The 15,984-nt window shown below is 40.0% G+C and overlaps 1 protein-coding gene across 2 annotated transcripts in view; it reads right to left on the bottom strand.

Moving 5' to 3' along the window:
- The window catches only part of fhod1 (formin homology 2 domain containing 1), a 332,893-nt gene that overhangs the window by 28,052 nt on the left and 288,857 nt on the right, over positions 1 to 15,984 (bottom strand). For both annotated transcript variants that reach the window (XM_041192317.1, XM_041192318.1), the window contains 6 exons: positions 14,474 to 14,629; positions 12,020 to 12,202; positions 11,205 to 11,324; positions 10,946 to 11,107; positions 9,587 to 9,777; positions 7,754 to 7,946 (listed from right to left, as the gene is read on the bottom strand). In XM_041192317.1, coding sequence (XP_041048251.1) covers positions 7,754 to 7,946; positions 9,587 to 9,777; positions 10,946 to 11,107; positions 11,205 to 11,324; positions 12,020 to 12,202; positions 14,474 to 14,629 — 1,005 coding nt within the window. The remainder of the gene's footprint in view (positions 1 to 7,753; positions 7,947 to 9,586; positions 9,778 to 10,945; positions 11,108 to 11,204; positions 11,325 to 12,019; positions 12,203 to 14,473; positions 14,630 to 15,984) is intronic.

Genomic DNA, 15,984 nt, shown 5'->3' with positions numbered 1-15,984 from the left:
ACTAAGTACCAAATTAAGAAGCAGAATCTCAAAGGTAATAATCTCGGGATTATTACCTAAACTGTGTGCAAATTGGCATAGGGCAAATAAGATTAGAAAGATGAATGCATGTCTCAAAGACTGGTATAGGAGAAGCAGGATCTGGCTCTCAGAGCACTGGCAGTAGTACTGGGGAAATTGGGGGCTGTATCGTTGGGACGGTCTACACCTGAACCATGCTGGAACATGTGTTCTTGCAAATCGCATAACAAGGGAAGTAGAGAGGGCTTTAAACTAAACAAAGAAGGGTGAAGGATCAAGCTTGGGTAGATGTGGCAAACCAAGGGGTAGAGTCAAGGCAGGAGACCATAATAGTAATATGGGAAATGAGAGTCATAGAATAGCAGGAATGGACAGAGAGATAAAACCTAGGAGCTCACCAATAGTCAAGACTAGATGTTACAAAGATAACAGAAAGACAAAACTAAAGGCTCTGTATCTGAATGCGTAAAGCATTCATAACAAAGTAAATGAATTGATAGCACACACTATAAATGTGATCTGATAGCCATTACAGAGACATGGCTACAGGATGATTGGGTCCTGAATATTGAGGGGTATAGGATATCTAAGAAGAATAGGAAGCTCGGTAAAGGGGGCTCAGTAAAACGCTGCTGATCAAGGATGGCATTGGTGCAATAGTTAGAGATGATCTTGGTTCTGGAGATCAGAATGTAGAATTGGTTTGGGCGGAGATGAGGAATAGCAGGGGAAAGAATTCATGAATGAGGGTGGTCTACAGGCCCTCTAACAATAACCATGATGTAAGACAAAGTATACAAGAAGAAATATTGAGTGCTTGTGATAAAGGGGCAGCAATAATGATGGGCGATTTTAACCTACATATAAACTTGGATCATCAGATTGGCAATAGTAGGCTGGATGAGGAGTTCATAGAATGCTTTTGAGTTAGTTTTCTTAGAGCAGCACATTCTGGAACCAGAGAGCAGGTTATATTAGACTTGGTATTGTGTAATGTGACAGGATTAATTAATTACCTCAGAATGAAGACATCCCTAGGTAGCAACGACCATAACGGTTGAATTTTACATCCAGTTTCAAAAAAAGAGTGGGTCTAAGACTAGTATTTTAAACTTAAATAAGGGCAATTATGTCGGTATGAAAGCTGAGCTAGCTGAGGTGAACTGGAATACTAGGCTAGGGGATAGGTCAACAGAGATGCAGTGGAAGACGTTTAAGGGTATATTTCAGAATACTCAGAATAAGTATACTATATTCTCCTACCATAAAGAAAAATTCTAAGGGGGTACCTAATATCCGTGGTTAACTAAAGAAGTTAAGGAAAGCATCAAACTTAAGGAAAAAGCATAAAACTGTGCAAAGATGAGTGGCAGGTCAGATGATTGGTCAGAATATAAAGAATGGCAGAGAATGACTAAAGGGTTAATCAGGAGAAAGAAATTAGAGAAGGAGAGGAAGCTAGCTAGAAATGTAAAAGCAGAGAAGCAAGAGTTTCTACAGGTATTTAAGAAGGAAAAGAGTAAGTTAAGTGAATCTTGGTTCTCTAAAGGGTGACACTGGGCAGTAAATAGTAGATAATAAGGAAACGGCAGATGAAATGAACTAATATTTTGCTTCAGTCTTCACAATAGAGGATGCAAAAAACATTTCAGTAATAGCTGTAAATCAGGAGGTGGAAGGGAGAGGGGAACTTGGTGAAATTACAATCACTAGGGAAGTAATGCTGAGTAAACTGATGGACCTGCAGGCTGACAAGTCTCTGGGTTGTAAAAGATGTGGCTAATGAGATGGTAGATGTGTTGGTGTTAATTTTACAAAATTCACTAGATTCTGGAAAGGTTCCATAAGGCTAGAAAGTAGCAAATATAACCCCTCTATTCAAGAAAGGAAGGAAGCAGAAAACAGGAAACTATAGGTCAGTTCGCTTGACGTTTGTGGTGGGGAAGGTGTTAGAATCGATCTTTAAGGAGGTTATGGCTGGGTAGAGAAACTCAAGGTAGTCGCAAAGTCAACATGGTTTTATAAAAGGGAAATCAGGTTTAACCAATTTATTGGAGTTCTTTGAAGGAGTAATATGCGCTGTGGATAAAGGGGAGCCTGTAGATGTGCTGAACTTGGATTTCCAAAAGGCACTTGATAAGGTGCCACATCAAAGGTTATTGTGGAAAATAAAAGCTCATGGTGTAAGGGTAAATTATTAACATGGATAGAAGATTGGCTGGCTGACAGAAAACAGGGAGTATGCATAAATTAGTATTTTTTTGATTGGCATGATGTGACCAGTGGAGTCCCGCAAGGGTCTATGATGGGGACTAAACCTTTTACAATCTATATCAATTACTTAGATGAGCGGAGTGGAGGCTTGGTAGCTAAATTTGCAGATGGCACACAATAGATAGGAAAGTTTGTTAGGAAGAAGACATAGGAAGTTTCAGACAGAAATAGGTTAAGTGAGTGGGCAAAAAACTGGCAGATGGAATATAATGTAGGAAAATGAAGTTGTTCACTTTGGCAGGAAGAATAAGAAAGCAGATTATTACTTAAACGGAGAATGGCTGCAGAATTCCGAGCTGCAGAGGGATCTAGGAGTTCTAGTGCATGAGTCACAAAAAGTTAGTATGCAGGTACACAAGTAATTAAGAAGGCTAATGGAATGCCATCCTTTATTACAAGAGGATTTGAACATAAATGTAAGGATGTTATGTTTCAGATATACAGGGCATTTGGTGAGGCCACATCTCAAATAGTGTGCGCAGTTTGGTCTCATTATTTAAGAAAGGATGTAGATGCATTGGAGGCAGTTGGGAGGAGGTTTACTAGATTGATACCTGGAATGAGTAGGTTGTCTTATGAGGAAAGGTTAGACAGACTGGGCTTGTTTCCACTGAAGTTTAGAAGAGTGATGGGTGACTTGATTGAAGATCCTGAACGGTATTGACAAGATGGATGTGGTAAGGACATTTTCTGTTGTGGATGAGTCCAGAACTAGAGGGCACTGTTTTAAAATTAGGGGTTGCCCTTTTAGGATAAATAATTTTTTTTCTCTGAGGGTAGTGTGACTCTCTGTCGCCAAAGGCGGCGGAGGCGTGGTCATTGAATATTTTTAAAGCGACAGTTAGATTCTTGACCCATTAATTCATACTCTCTGGTTTCTGTTAGCCAGTCAATCTTCTATCTAGTAGCTAGATTCTTGTTAAACAAAGAAATGAAAGGTTATCGGGGTGGATGGGAATGTGGAATTCGAAACACAAACAGATCAGCCATGATCTTATTGAGTAGTGAAGGCTCGAAAGGCTGAATGGCCTACTTCTGCTCCTATTTCATATGTTCGTAAAAGTACTCTTTTCTGCCATTCAGTCATTTGTATCCATGCTGCCACTGTCCCTTTTATTTCATGGGCTTCAACTTTGCATGCATGCCTATTTTGTGACATTTTATCAAACAACTTTTGAAAATCTACGTACACTGCATCAACTGCATTACCCTCATCAACCCTCTGTTATCTCATCAAGCCCTCAACTAAGTTATTTAAACACAGTTTGCCTTTAACAAATCCATGCTGGCTCTCTTAATTAATCCACACTTATCCAAGTGAGCATTAATTTTGTCTTGGATTATTGTTTCTAAATCCTTTCCCACCACTGAGTTGCTGGGTTTACCCTTGCACCCTTTTTTGAACAAGGGTGTATCCTTTGCAATTGTTCAGTCTTCCGTCACCACCCCTGTATCTAAGGTGGATTGGAAGATTATGGCCAGCACCTTTGCAATTTCCACCTTTACTTCTCTCTGCATCCTTGCATGCATTTCATCTGGTCCTAGCAACTTATCAATTTTAAACAGCTTGTTTATCAATTTTTAGCCCAGGCATCATCTCAATTACCTCCTCTTTCACAATGACTTCCACAGTAACTTCTTCCTTAGTAAAGACAGATGCATAGTACTCATTTAATATCACAGCCTTGCTTTCTGCCTCCATGCGTAAATATCCTTTTCTTGGTCCCTAACTGGCCCAGCTCCTCCTATTTACTATATATATGCATATAGAAGACTTTTGAATTCCTTTTTATGTTAGCTGCTGGTCTCTTCTCGTATTCTCTCTTTGCTTCTCCCATATTTTCTTTTTCATTTCTTCTCTGAAATTCCTATATTCAGCCTCATTCTCACTTACATTACCAATCTGACACCTATCATGTGCACATTTTTTCTGCTTCAATTTAGTGTTTGTTCTTTAGTCATCCTAAGAGTCTGGCTTTGTTTGTCCTATCTTTCCTCCTTGTGGGAATGTATCTCGACAATATCCATAACAGCTCCTCTTTAAAGGCAGCCCATTGTTTTGGTATAGCTTTGCCTGCCAATCTTCAGTTCAAATTTATCCAGGAAAGGTCCATATTCAACCCACTGAAATTGATCCACCTCCAACAAAGCAGTTTTATTTTAGATTGCTCCTTGTCCTTCTCCATAGATAACCTAAAACTCAGTGGGAATCGGGGGGAAAACTCTCCACTGCACAAAGATAGCTAAGCTTATCAAAGGACAATCATCTCAGTCCCAGGACACCACTGCAGGAGTTCCTCAGGATTGTGCCCTAGGCCTAACCATCTTCAGCTGCTTCATTATTATGAAACTATAATATTTTTCATAATATTGTAGACTTATGGGTGCGAGTGTGAATGGTTATATCTATGTGACTGATTTAATTGAATTAGAGGTAGGCTGCAAGATTGAAATTATCAAAAGAGTTAGGTATAAAGCAGACTTTTGAAATGGAGAGGGTTCCACAGAAAAGGTGTGAATGAAATTTGCATTTTTAGATAAGGGGTAGGTAGAGTTGTTGGATGGCAAGATGAATAGGGCAAGGTTATGATGTTGATTTTTCCCAAAAGTACTGGCCATATTGACATTTTATATTATGGGAAAGTAAATTTCCAAAGACCTGTAAAACAATGGAATTTACAGATTAAAGAGGAAGAAATGTATTTAAAGAAGGATGGAAGGTTATGTGGGATGGTGTGGGGTGGCCATGTGAGATCAAAAGGTACACCATGTGAAGCAGTGCTTGGGGAAAAGCCTCTAGCCACTTTTGCAGAAGTCTGCTATGTCCAGTAACTAAAGTTGGAAAAAGCCTTTGGAATTCCATTGTTGAGTGGGTGCTGTGGTAATCTTGCTGGATTGATTTTATAATTTCAAATCTATTTTTGGACTGTTGCCTTAAAGGGGATGTGTAGTTGGGAGCCTGTTTAATTAAGAATTTTGGGAAGTGTTAAGACTAAATAACCATGTAACTGTAATCTTGTGTGTGTTCATTGTTTTTTTTCTTTTGTTAATAAATGTTTTAATTAAATTTTAAGATCTCAAAATGTTAGTGGACACAATTCTTCTGAAATCAGTACGTAAGCCTTCTCGTAATAAATACAAACTGCAAAACTAGTGGCCCAGTTTCCCTTGTGGATTTGGTCTGCCTGGCACACATCATCAGCCACATCTTAACAAAATGACCTTCCGTCCATCATAAATTCAGGAGTGGGGATGTTCGCTGCGGATTGCACCGTGGTCAGTTCCATTCATGACACCTCAGATAATGAAGTAGTCTGTATTCATATGCAGCAAGACTGGACAACATTCAGGCGTGGGTTGAAGAGTGGCGTGTAACATTTGCACCAGATAAGTGCCAGGCCTCTAACAAAAGAGAATCTAGCTATCTCACCTTGACATTCAATGTCATTACCATGGATGAATCCTGTACTGTCAACATCCTGGGGGGGTTACCATTGACCAGAAACTAAACAGGACCAGCTGTATAAATACTGTGGCTACAGGGGCAGGTCAGAGGCTAAGAATCCTGCGGTGAGTAACTCACCACCTGACTCCCAAAGCCTGTCCACCACCTACAAGGCACAAGTCAGGAGTCTGATGGAATACTCCCCACATGCCTGGATGAGTGTGGCTCTAGCAATACTCAGGAAACTCAGCAACATCCAGGATAAAGCAGCTTGCTTGATTGGCACCCAGTCCACCACTTCCAACATTCACTCCCTCCACCACTGATGCACAGTGGCAGCAGTGTGTACCATCTACAAAGATGCGCTGCAGCAACTCAACAAGACTCTTTCAACAGCACCTTCTGAACCAGCAATATCTACCATCTGGAAGGACAAGGGCAGCAGACACATGGGAACATCATCGCCTGCAAGTTCCCTCCAAGCCACACACCACCCTGATCTGGAACTAAATGGCCATTCCTTCACTGTTGGTAGGTCAAATTCCTGGAACTCCCTCCCAACAGCACTGCGGGTGTACCTACATCATGATGACTGCAGAGATTCAAGAAGGGCTGCACACCACCACCTTCTCAAGGTCAATTAGGGATGGGTAACAAATGCTAACCTAGACAATGAAGCTCACATCTCGTGAAAGACTAAAATAAAATAGTCTCAGGTTGATCCAGACTGTTTGCCACAATGCCGTCTTATTCAACCCTCTAACTGAACTTCCAACCTCATCATCTACCTCTGGAACATTGCCCTTTTCTATTCTACCCCAGTCCGTACATTTGAGAAACGTTCACTGATGTCTTTGTCACCTCGTGATTCAATTATTCCAATGCTCTTCTGGATGGCTTCTCTTCCTCCATCTTCATAAATATCGATGCCACAAAATTCTACTACCTATTTTCTATTCCATACCATAACCACCAGCCTCTCTTCTTATTGACCTAGAATGGCTCCCAGGCCCTAAAGGCTCAAAAATGCTCTTTTCTCCCCCAAATTCATTCTCAGGAGGTAGGCATCACTGTCAAAGAAGCATTTATTGTCCATCTTTAGTTACCTTTGAGAACTTGGTGGTGAGCTGTTTTCCTGAACTGCCACAGTTCATGTGGCGTTGGTAAACCCACAGTGCCATTAAGAAGGGAGCTCCACGATTTTGATCGTGCTGCAATGAACTGACTTGGGGGGCAGGGTGAGGTGGGGGGGGAAATTGGAAGTTTGGAAGTGGTGGTGTTACCTTGCACCTTCTGCCTTTGCCCTTCTAGGTTGTGGAGCTCACAGATTTGGGACATGATGTTGGAGAAGCCTTGACAAGTTGCTGCAATGCATCGTGTAGACAGTACACATTTGCAGCAGCAACATAGTGGTGTGGTGGTGGCAGGAGCTGTGGCTATTTAAGGTGCTGATTAAACTGGCTGCTTTATCCTGTATGGTGTTGGGCTATTTAAGTGTTGTTGGAGCTGCACCCACCTAGGGAGGTGGAGAATATTTCATCATACGCTTGATTTGTGCCTTGTAGGTGGTGAAGAAGCTTTGGGACTTATGAGGTGAGCCATTCACCATAGAATACCCAACCTCTAGCCTGCAATTATATGACTGCTCCATTGGAGTTTCTGGTTAATGATCTGACTCCCAGGATGTTGATCAGGATAGACTCACCAGTCTGACGTAAATGAGGGCCAAAGTCCATTATCAACCAGGCATCAACCTCTATCTGTTCCAACATAGAGATTGAATTGGTCTTAACTCCACATACCCGCTTCCAGCATTAACACTACTGAATCCAGTTATCTCATCCTAATGGCAAACTAAGACCCAAGAATAACTGTGAGCATTTTATTCAATGGATGAAAAACCTCATCTTACTAAAGTGCATTGTAGGCAACAATGCTGAGTTTTAATAAAACCGAATTTGTTTGCATATGTTATACTGGAGATAAAAAGTTAATCCTGTTAAATAAACATACCTCTGTGATCATTTTGCCCCTCGTCTTGTTCCGCTCTCGATACGCGGCCCGCTTCTGTTTCTGCTGCAGTACCCGTTCTCTGGTGGTCCGATATTCTAGTGCAAACTCGCTAATTATTTTACAGAACCTGGTAATCTTCAGCTCTCGGGCAGCATTAGAAGGGTGACCCAGGTACAACAGAAAAGAATGGAACCTGTAAGAGATGTATTAGGAATTTCTGTCTACAGCTGATATTACGAAATTATTTCTATCATTTTTCCTCTTAATCATTGTAATGATGGCATACATGCTGTGAAATGGGGCTTTGGGGCTACAGGCAAGGTGTTTTTTGCTTTCAGTAATTAAGGATAAATGTAGCAACGTTCACATGTCAGATTCCTCCACAAGAGTGCACCAAAGCACAAGAATGCACAATTACATTCCGTGCTGTGCTTCTGTTGTTTTTAGACTGGTTTGACAGTGCTGCTAATTAGCTAGGGGATGTGTGTCAGGGGCAGGGGCCTTTTGTAAAATAAATTTCTAACTGACGATGGCTCCGCGAGGACCTATAAGAGAGCTGGCTATTACACGAGTTGCTTTTTGTAAACCACTGGCCCTTGTTGAGTTTAACCCTTAGATTGTCGACAAATCCAAACAATTCTGTGATCTCTGGATTACCTATTTTTTTTGTTGAAGTTGCTTTTATCTTATGGTGTAATTATGCAACCTCCACTAACTTTCATCTTCATATTTTTCCAAGTATAGACACTTGCTCTCAATACAGTGGCCCAACCTCAGGACAATCTGATACTTCCCCATTACCCACACCAGCCATCTATGGGGACTTTGGGAAAGGTTGTGAATTTAGTGCCAATTATACCTGAATTAGTGCCCTGAGGATCAAGCAGTCTGGCAACAGGGGTGAGCCTGTTCAGGCTTCATGTACCCAGGAAACCTTACAAACTGTAAGGGTTTTTCATCCCATGAGATGATCTGGATTTTAGCCAGCTATATATTGAAACAAATGGTGTTGAAATCACCCCATCTCATCCCCCACCAAAAGTTTAAAACTTTCTATTTTTCATGGAGGAATTGTTTCCTCAGAAAATTCCTCGTTCCTGCAATTTTTGCTTCTTTTTCAGCCATCAGGTTTACCTTTCAGCTGACAGGATGGGCACAAAATAACCACAAATAATCTCTGGAACTGGCCACTAAGAGGCACCATAGAGCCAAACATATGATTGGGAGGCAATGAAACCTCTTAGCCAATCAAAAGTGATGAGACCATGAGCAGGCCAGGCTCATCTTTTCCTGGGAGCCTGAAAGAGTGAGAGTGTGAGAGAGAGAGATAGAGAGTGTGTATGAGAGACAGGTAGAAAGATAAAGAGGGAGTGAGTGAGAGAGAGATAATGAGTGAGAGATTAAAAAGGAGAGAGAAAGAGAGTGAAAGTGTGAGTGAATGGGAAAAGAGAGCGAGAGAGAGATGGAGACACAGTTGACTCAGACTAAAATCATGTACTTTTTCCACACAACAAATAGTAAAAATCTGGAATTATCCACCCAGAAAGCTCTGGGTCCTGGGTCAATTTTCAAGACCGAGCCCAACAGATTTTGTTTTATTAGGTAAGGATAAAGGATAGAGCAAAGGTGGGATAATAAAGATGAAATAAACCATGATCTGATTGACCAAAACAGAAACAATGTGTGAATAAACACTTAGATGCCAGTTCATTCAAGGGCTCCTGATTGTATTTATAGAATGCGTTTTCATTTCCAACAGGAGTCTCACTGATATACTTTTCTTAATCTTAAAACTTCTAGCAAGCATACAGAACCTTGAGAATGAAGTCTGACCTGTTTATAATTCTACGATGTACCACTTTAAGGATTATGATCCTTTCTGTGCTGTCCTTCAGAAATTCTGTCATTTTATTTTTTAGAACGGGTTTTGTTTCATGCTTAGCTATGACCTTCAGATGATCCCACGAAGCTTTGCATTTTCGCTCCAGCTGAGCAAGGCTTTCTGCCAGTTGATCAAAGTCAACCTGCAAACACGGACATGTGATGAGAGCATCCTAGGAACAAATGATGCATATGCAGCTACAAGCAGAAAGGAAACATAAATAGGCAGCACACGTAGTGAATTGTAGCAGCTACCATCAAATGTGGCCCATTGGTCAGAAGGGTTTTCCATTAGATTGATTAAATTGTCAGTGTATGTGGAGAAAGCTTTGTAAATCTGTTCAAGTTGCTCTCTGCACTTGTAAAGGCCCAAAATATACAAGAGTCTAATTTATGAGTAATTCCATTTTTAAGAATAACATGGAAAAATAAACTCTATTTTCTAATAGGATTGTATTCTTTGCTGTTTTTGTACAGTAACAAAACAGATCCTTTTTTGCATTAGTGTTGCTGATCTGCTAAAATTCAAATTTCCTTTACAAAATATTTTACAGCAATCATCCACTTCCATAAAACTGCATTATAACTTCTGCTTGCACATTTTGAGGCAGAAGGGTGATTTCGCTGCTTTCATGGTTTTGCTTTTCATGGTTTGAATTTGACCAAGTTCTGCTTCAACTCTTCATTATTGCCTTGTCAGGTGTGTAGGGATGGTAGGGAACATGCCAGGTGCCTGCAAGTCCAACTGCAGTATGTACCAATATGTACTGAAAACTAAAGCACAGGGATCTGCACCAGCTGCAGTGCAATGACAACAACAACACTTGCATTTACATGGCACTTCAACATAGCAAAATGTCCCAAGGCGCTTCATTGGAACGTAATCAGACAATAATGGACATCAGGACAAAGGAGGAGACATTAGGTGGCCACCTGCTTCGACAAACAACTGGTGGCTTAGAGGAGACATGTGCAAGGATTGGGCAGGGAATTCCAAGCTTATGGCTGAGTTGGCTGAAGGACACAGTCACCAATGACAGGGTGAAGGATGTGGCGAAGCACAAGAGGCCATGACCCCAAGGAGGAATGGGACTGTAAACCAGCTACCATGTTAGTCCAGTGGTGGATGTGCCTCTGATATGGGATTAAGCTATTGATGGAGCAGTGTAGCAGCAACCTCACTATGTACCTAACCTGTATGAATCACATTCTTGGGATGCTTGATGCTGTTGGCTGCATGAAGTAGAAAATAGTGAATTTCTCAGCATCGTCGTCCTGCACCAATATGATGTACACTTTCCTGGTACTTACTTTAGCAGATCTGGTGATCGCTGCAATTTCTGAATAAACATCTGTTGTATCTGGGAAGTTCTCCACCACAAGGTTACACGTATGGTATAGCAAAGACTGCCTCTGAATTGTATCTTTCACCTCAGACACTTTCTCCAGATAACTCAGTTCAAATCCTTTGGCCTAGGGGAAAGCAAGTTCTAAAATGTAAACTTCAATCAGGGAGCTTGAGGGTTTCAATTTGCAATTCCATCACCATGAAACAAGAATGGCTTCTTACGCTAGAATTGTTCAGAAAATTTCCAATTGCAAGTAGAGTTGCCAAAAGGGATTTAAAAGTTTTATTCTTTGCAAGCTGCTCCATTCCATGCTTCAAGTCAAACAGCGGTTCTGCAATTTCCTACAACAAAAAGTTAAAACTTTGATTTCAAAAGTTTATGTGCAAACCTTCTCTTGAGAGTCAATTTTGAACAGACTCAGTCAAAGTATTAAGTAAGCAATCTGAAACATTTAAAAGAGTTAGCAAATGGATTGATTCATAATCTTGTTGAATTATAGTCCCCAACTAAAAGCATAAGCCTGTCAGCCATGAACTTTAAAGCTGCAGATCCAACTGGCAGATCAAAGATCAACATGTTCTATAATGTAGAGTGTGGACTCTGAGCATTGCTAACTAGCATATGCATGTCAATTCAAATATTTCAATATTCCTCTTAAACAGCAAATAAAGGTTACAATATACCCATTTAAGCATCTAGGATTACACAAGTTGCCCATTATCTGCCATCTGGAATGTACCAAGAATTGGATTCTTCACAGCTTTTAATGTGAAGAAGTTGAACTTATATTCTTCACGCTACTAACAGTGTATACATATATTATATATATTTATTTATATAGAATTATATATATTTATTATATAATGTATATTGATTTATAATCTTCCCCAATGAAATAGATTTCAATCCTACACATTGCACAAAATGCAGTACTCTTTGTAGCAAATCCAGTCGTTATGTATTGGAGGTTATATTTCTTTTAAAAGCTGTAACATTCCTTAGCTCTCTACCACAAAAATTCTATGACAATTCCCACCTTCTCCATGAACTCGTAATCTAGTTTGAAAGCCCAGAGTTGCAGCCTGGCTGTAATCCCATTGATCGAGGACAGAGTTAAAAGGAACTGCTCAGCTGTTCCCAGTGGCACATCAGGATTTGCCAGCTGAGCTTCTTGAATCTTCTGCTTCTCCTCTTCTGTGGGGATCATGGTCAAGATTTTCTGTTGGAAAATAGGAGGGCGAGGTGATGGCAGGGTTATAAGTGAAAATTACAAACAGCACAGTCATTTGACATGTTGACTAAAAAGTCACTATTAAGCTATTTTGAAAATGTTATCCTTCAATTAAATGGCGATAGTAGGGTTTGTCTTTGAATATATTAATTTAAAATCAGGCTCTTCTGCTCTAAAAGTATTACAGCTCAGTTGGCTGGATGGCTAGCATAGGGATCAGCTTAATACCAACAACACAGGGTTCAATCCCCATTCCTGCCTCCTTACCCTACCCGTGGTAAACAAAATCATGGCACTAAGCGGTGGTTCAGTGAATAATCACCCGCCCTTGGCCAGAGAACTCAAGAAAAAGAATGCAAACATGCATATCAGAATGAACAAAGCTTTTTTGTAAAGAAAATTATGTTATATAAACTGAATCTGACAGATGTTTGTTAGGAATGTTAGATTAGATATACAGCCAAGACAAGTAAATGGAATTAAGAGACAGATCAGCCATAATCTAATTGAGTAGCAGAACAGACTTGGGGAATTGAAAGGCCTGCTCATGTTCCTAAATGGTTATATTAAACCAGGATTGTGTCAACGATATATTATGCTCCTATTAAATCTCATTCCCAGCATACTTTGAGAATGAATTGATAACAGAAGAAACCAAGAGTGCCCAATAGCACACTTTTGGAGCATCAGGTAAAGTGAATATCTTTTCCACAGTGAGTTGGTGTACCATCACGATGATAATGTAACTTTACAAGAGTGCTTGTAGTGGCTAAGATATTATGTTCTTACTGTTGATGTCACACACTATCATAAATTCCATGATCTATGACAACCCAGGTTTTTGTTGGTCACGAGAGATGCCATTTGATTATCATTTAAAACTAAACTCATGGAGACAGATCACCTTCCTTCTATCCAGAAGACTCATGGACCTTCAGCTTCCAACCAGCCTTCATTAGAAGTGGCAGCATCAACTAAAATAAGCAGGACAGAATGGCACCTGGAGGTGATCACTATTCTCCTGATGGTGAGAATACACAAAAATCTGCAGGTAGACAAGGTATGAGGTTCCTCACTTAATGTTTGGTTTCAGTCAGGTTACAATGATGGATGGGCCCTCCCTTCCCATACAGGATAATGGAGCTTGGTAGGCAATTGAGTCTCCAAATGTTGCCTGGACAAGTTTGATACACAAGCATAGGAGTGAAGATAAATACATTACAAACAACATAAATTGAATTTAATCTTTCTTGGGTTGAGGATTTGACTTACACCCGACAGGAAGAGAATGATGTTGGTAGATTACATCTATGAGGGAAAGACTCATGTAAGACTTTGCTCTCCAAAGATTCTGGAAGATATGTGGACCATGATCATGGAGGCTCCACTGTATATTTCCAGAAGGCAGTGAGAGAGGAAGAAAAAGAAAACAATTGATCAATCCTGCCTCCAAATGAGGAATGGTAAATAATATGGGGGGAAATTTGCAAGTGAGAATTCCTGTTCTGCATAAAGCATTGGCGAATCACCAGGACTACATCCATCATCTCTTGTTCAAGGGAATATTACTTGGTTTGGCAGATTTTGATGTGTTTTTAAAATTTAAATCAGCAGTGAAATTAGATTTAATTTTTAATAAATAAACAATTTCTGGCTGAATTTCTCACCAGCAGGCCATATTTAGTCACTTTTATCTGTATTTTTTTTAAAAACACATTGTTTGTTTTCCATGTATTGCTGCCAGTTTAGTGAACTGCCACAATGAACGAGCTGGAATTTCCAAGGCAACAAGGAGAGATATTAGTTATAAAAACAACTGAGGGTCACACAGTAAAACTGGTGTAAACACTTCTTTGTTAGAGGGGCAGTATAATGTTTAAAATCTATCAGGTTTCTTTGCGCTTAACTTTGTTAGTTTGATATAGGATTGAAACCAGATTGATGCACAGCTGCAGGGGACGGTTTGAGGGAGTGAGGAAGTGTTTATTCTTGATGTTCTGGCCGCCATGATGTGGGAAAAGCTTGATGGGTCAGCGGGTCCTTTCCTGCCTGTCAATTTTGTACGTTCATATAAAATTGAATTGAAGCACTAACTGATACATGACAATGTTGAGACAGGGGTGGGGGAATAAACTAAAATTGACTAGATGGAGCAAGAAACCATTGCAACCTAATGTTCCCATTCTTGTTCTTGTCCTTTTTCTAAATTCTCGTACGCACATTCACCTGAGTCCACAGTTTCAAGTTTGGATCCCTTACCTCAATGCCTTCCTTGTTGATTGCATATTCATCAAAGTTGAGGATGGCATTTTTGATGATATGTACTGGTGGCAATACTGTAAGACCAATGTTAATCGCATTACTCCTTTTTGGATCCAGCACAATTAATCCTTGCCTCTTGGCATCTCCTCCTTTCTAGAAGTTAAATTAACAACACCATTTTGAAATTAAGTTGTTCCATTAAAAATATATATATATATTTGAAGCACAATTGCTGCTATAGTGTTGTGCTGCTCTTAGACTTACAGCTGCAAAATGGATCCACTGTTTGTATTTATGTTCACCATCAGTATACATCCATTGCTGAACAAATTCAGTCAAAACCATTATAAGCTACATTGTGGAGAGGAAGCTGATGGGCTCTCATCTCTCACAATTCCCTTCACATCAGTTTCCTTGGATCAAATTCTTTTGGGTTTGAGGGAGAATACAGCTGTGGAACAATTCATGGGTGTACTCAGGAAATCTCCCAGTTTTCCAAATGGCGAGTCTACCTCTGCTGCAAACAGATCATCTGCTAAATCAATGTACTTAATTCAAGTCCTCAAGAATAAAATATTCAATGTCTATAAGACAATTATAAGGCATTTTTCAGGAACTACATTTGAAAGTAACTTAGGAATTTTTACAGCTTGCCCACGTAATGTTATTTTCTGTTGTCCATCCCATTAAGTACAGAAATTATAGACAAGTCAGAAGCAACAAGTGCATCAGATTCTTAAGAGATAACAGATAGTTATGGAATATTCCATAGCTCTTGACATTGTCCATTTATCAGTTAACCATGTGCATTCCATAAAAATCATAATCAGAAAATAGTGTTTTAACAGTGATGAGACATGGACTGAATTCATCTGGTGTAGGAGCACTCTACATGCAAGCCACAATATCAGAGGTTCCAGATGGGTGGATGGGTCTATTACTGTGCTGAGATTGGCTTCTGTTCCAGCAGCTGGACACTGCTGACCTCAACAGCAAACCCAAATTAGTACTGGTTATTTGTTTTTTCTATATTGGCTGCCTTGTTTCCTGCATTACAGCCAATGAAGTGTAGTCAATATTGGAAAGAATTCAGCACAAGATTTCAAACTTAATTTGAAATCAGTGAAGTGCTGATGGTTCAACAGGTTTATCAAGTGTGCAGTTGAATCTTAGAAACCAGGAAGATCCCAATTTGAATCCCTGAGTTGTGCTGAAGCAACTAATTGTAGCTGTTACAATAGGCCTCATAGTCAATGGGATAGGAAGAAGGCAGGTAGTAGCATCCTGCTAGATGAGCTCGTGTATGGATACTGGATGATAGCAAATTGGCACTCACCTTCAAAAGACTCACATCTGAAGAATGGTTACTGTTCAATAACCATGTCCTCACAAGAGAGTCACTCCACTCAGGAGATGAAAAAGGTGAGAATGAGAAAATAAACAAACATGTAGAAAGAGGAATGAACAAACTTTCATTTATAGAGTGCCTTTCATAACCCTGGGGATGT

Source organism: Carcharodon carcharias, chromosome 7, assembly GCF_017639515.1.
Source record: "Carcharodon carcharias isolate sCarCar2 chromosome 7, sCarCar2.pri, whole genome shotgun sequence".
Classification (NCBI taxonomy): domain Eukaryota; kingdom Metazoa; phylum Chordata; class Chondrichthyes; order Lamniformes; family Lamnidae; genus Carcharodon; species Carcharodon carcharias.
Note: the sequence above shows the minus strand (reverse complement) of the source record. Positions and strands in the feature narration are given on the sequence as shown.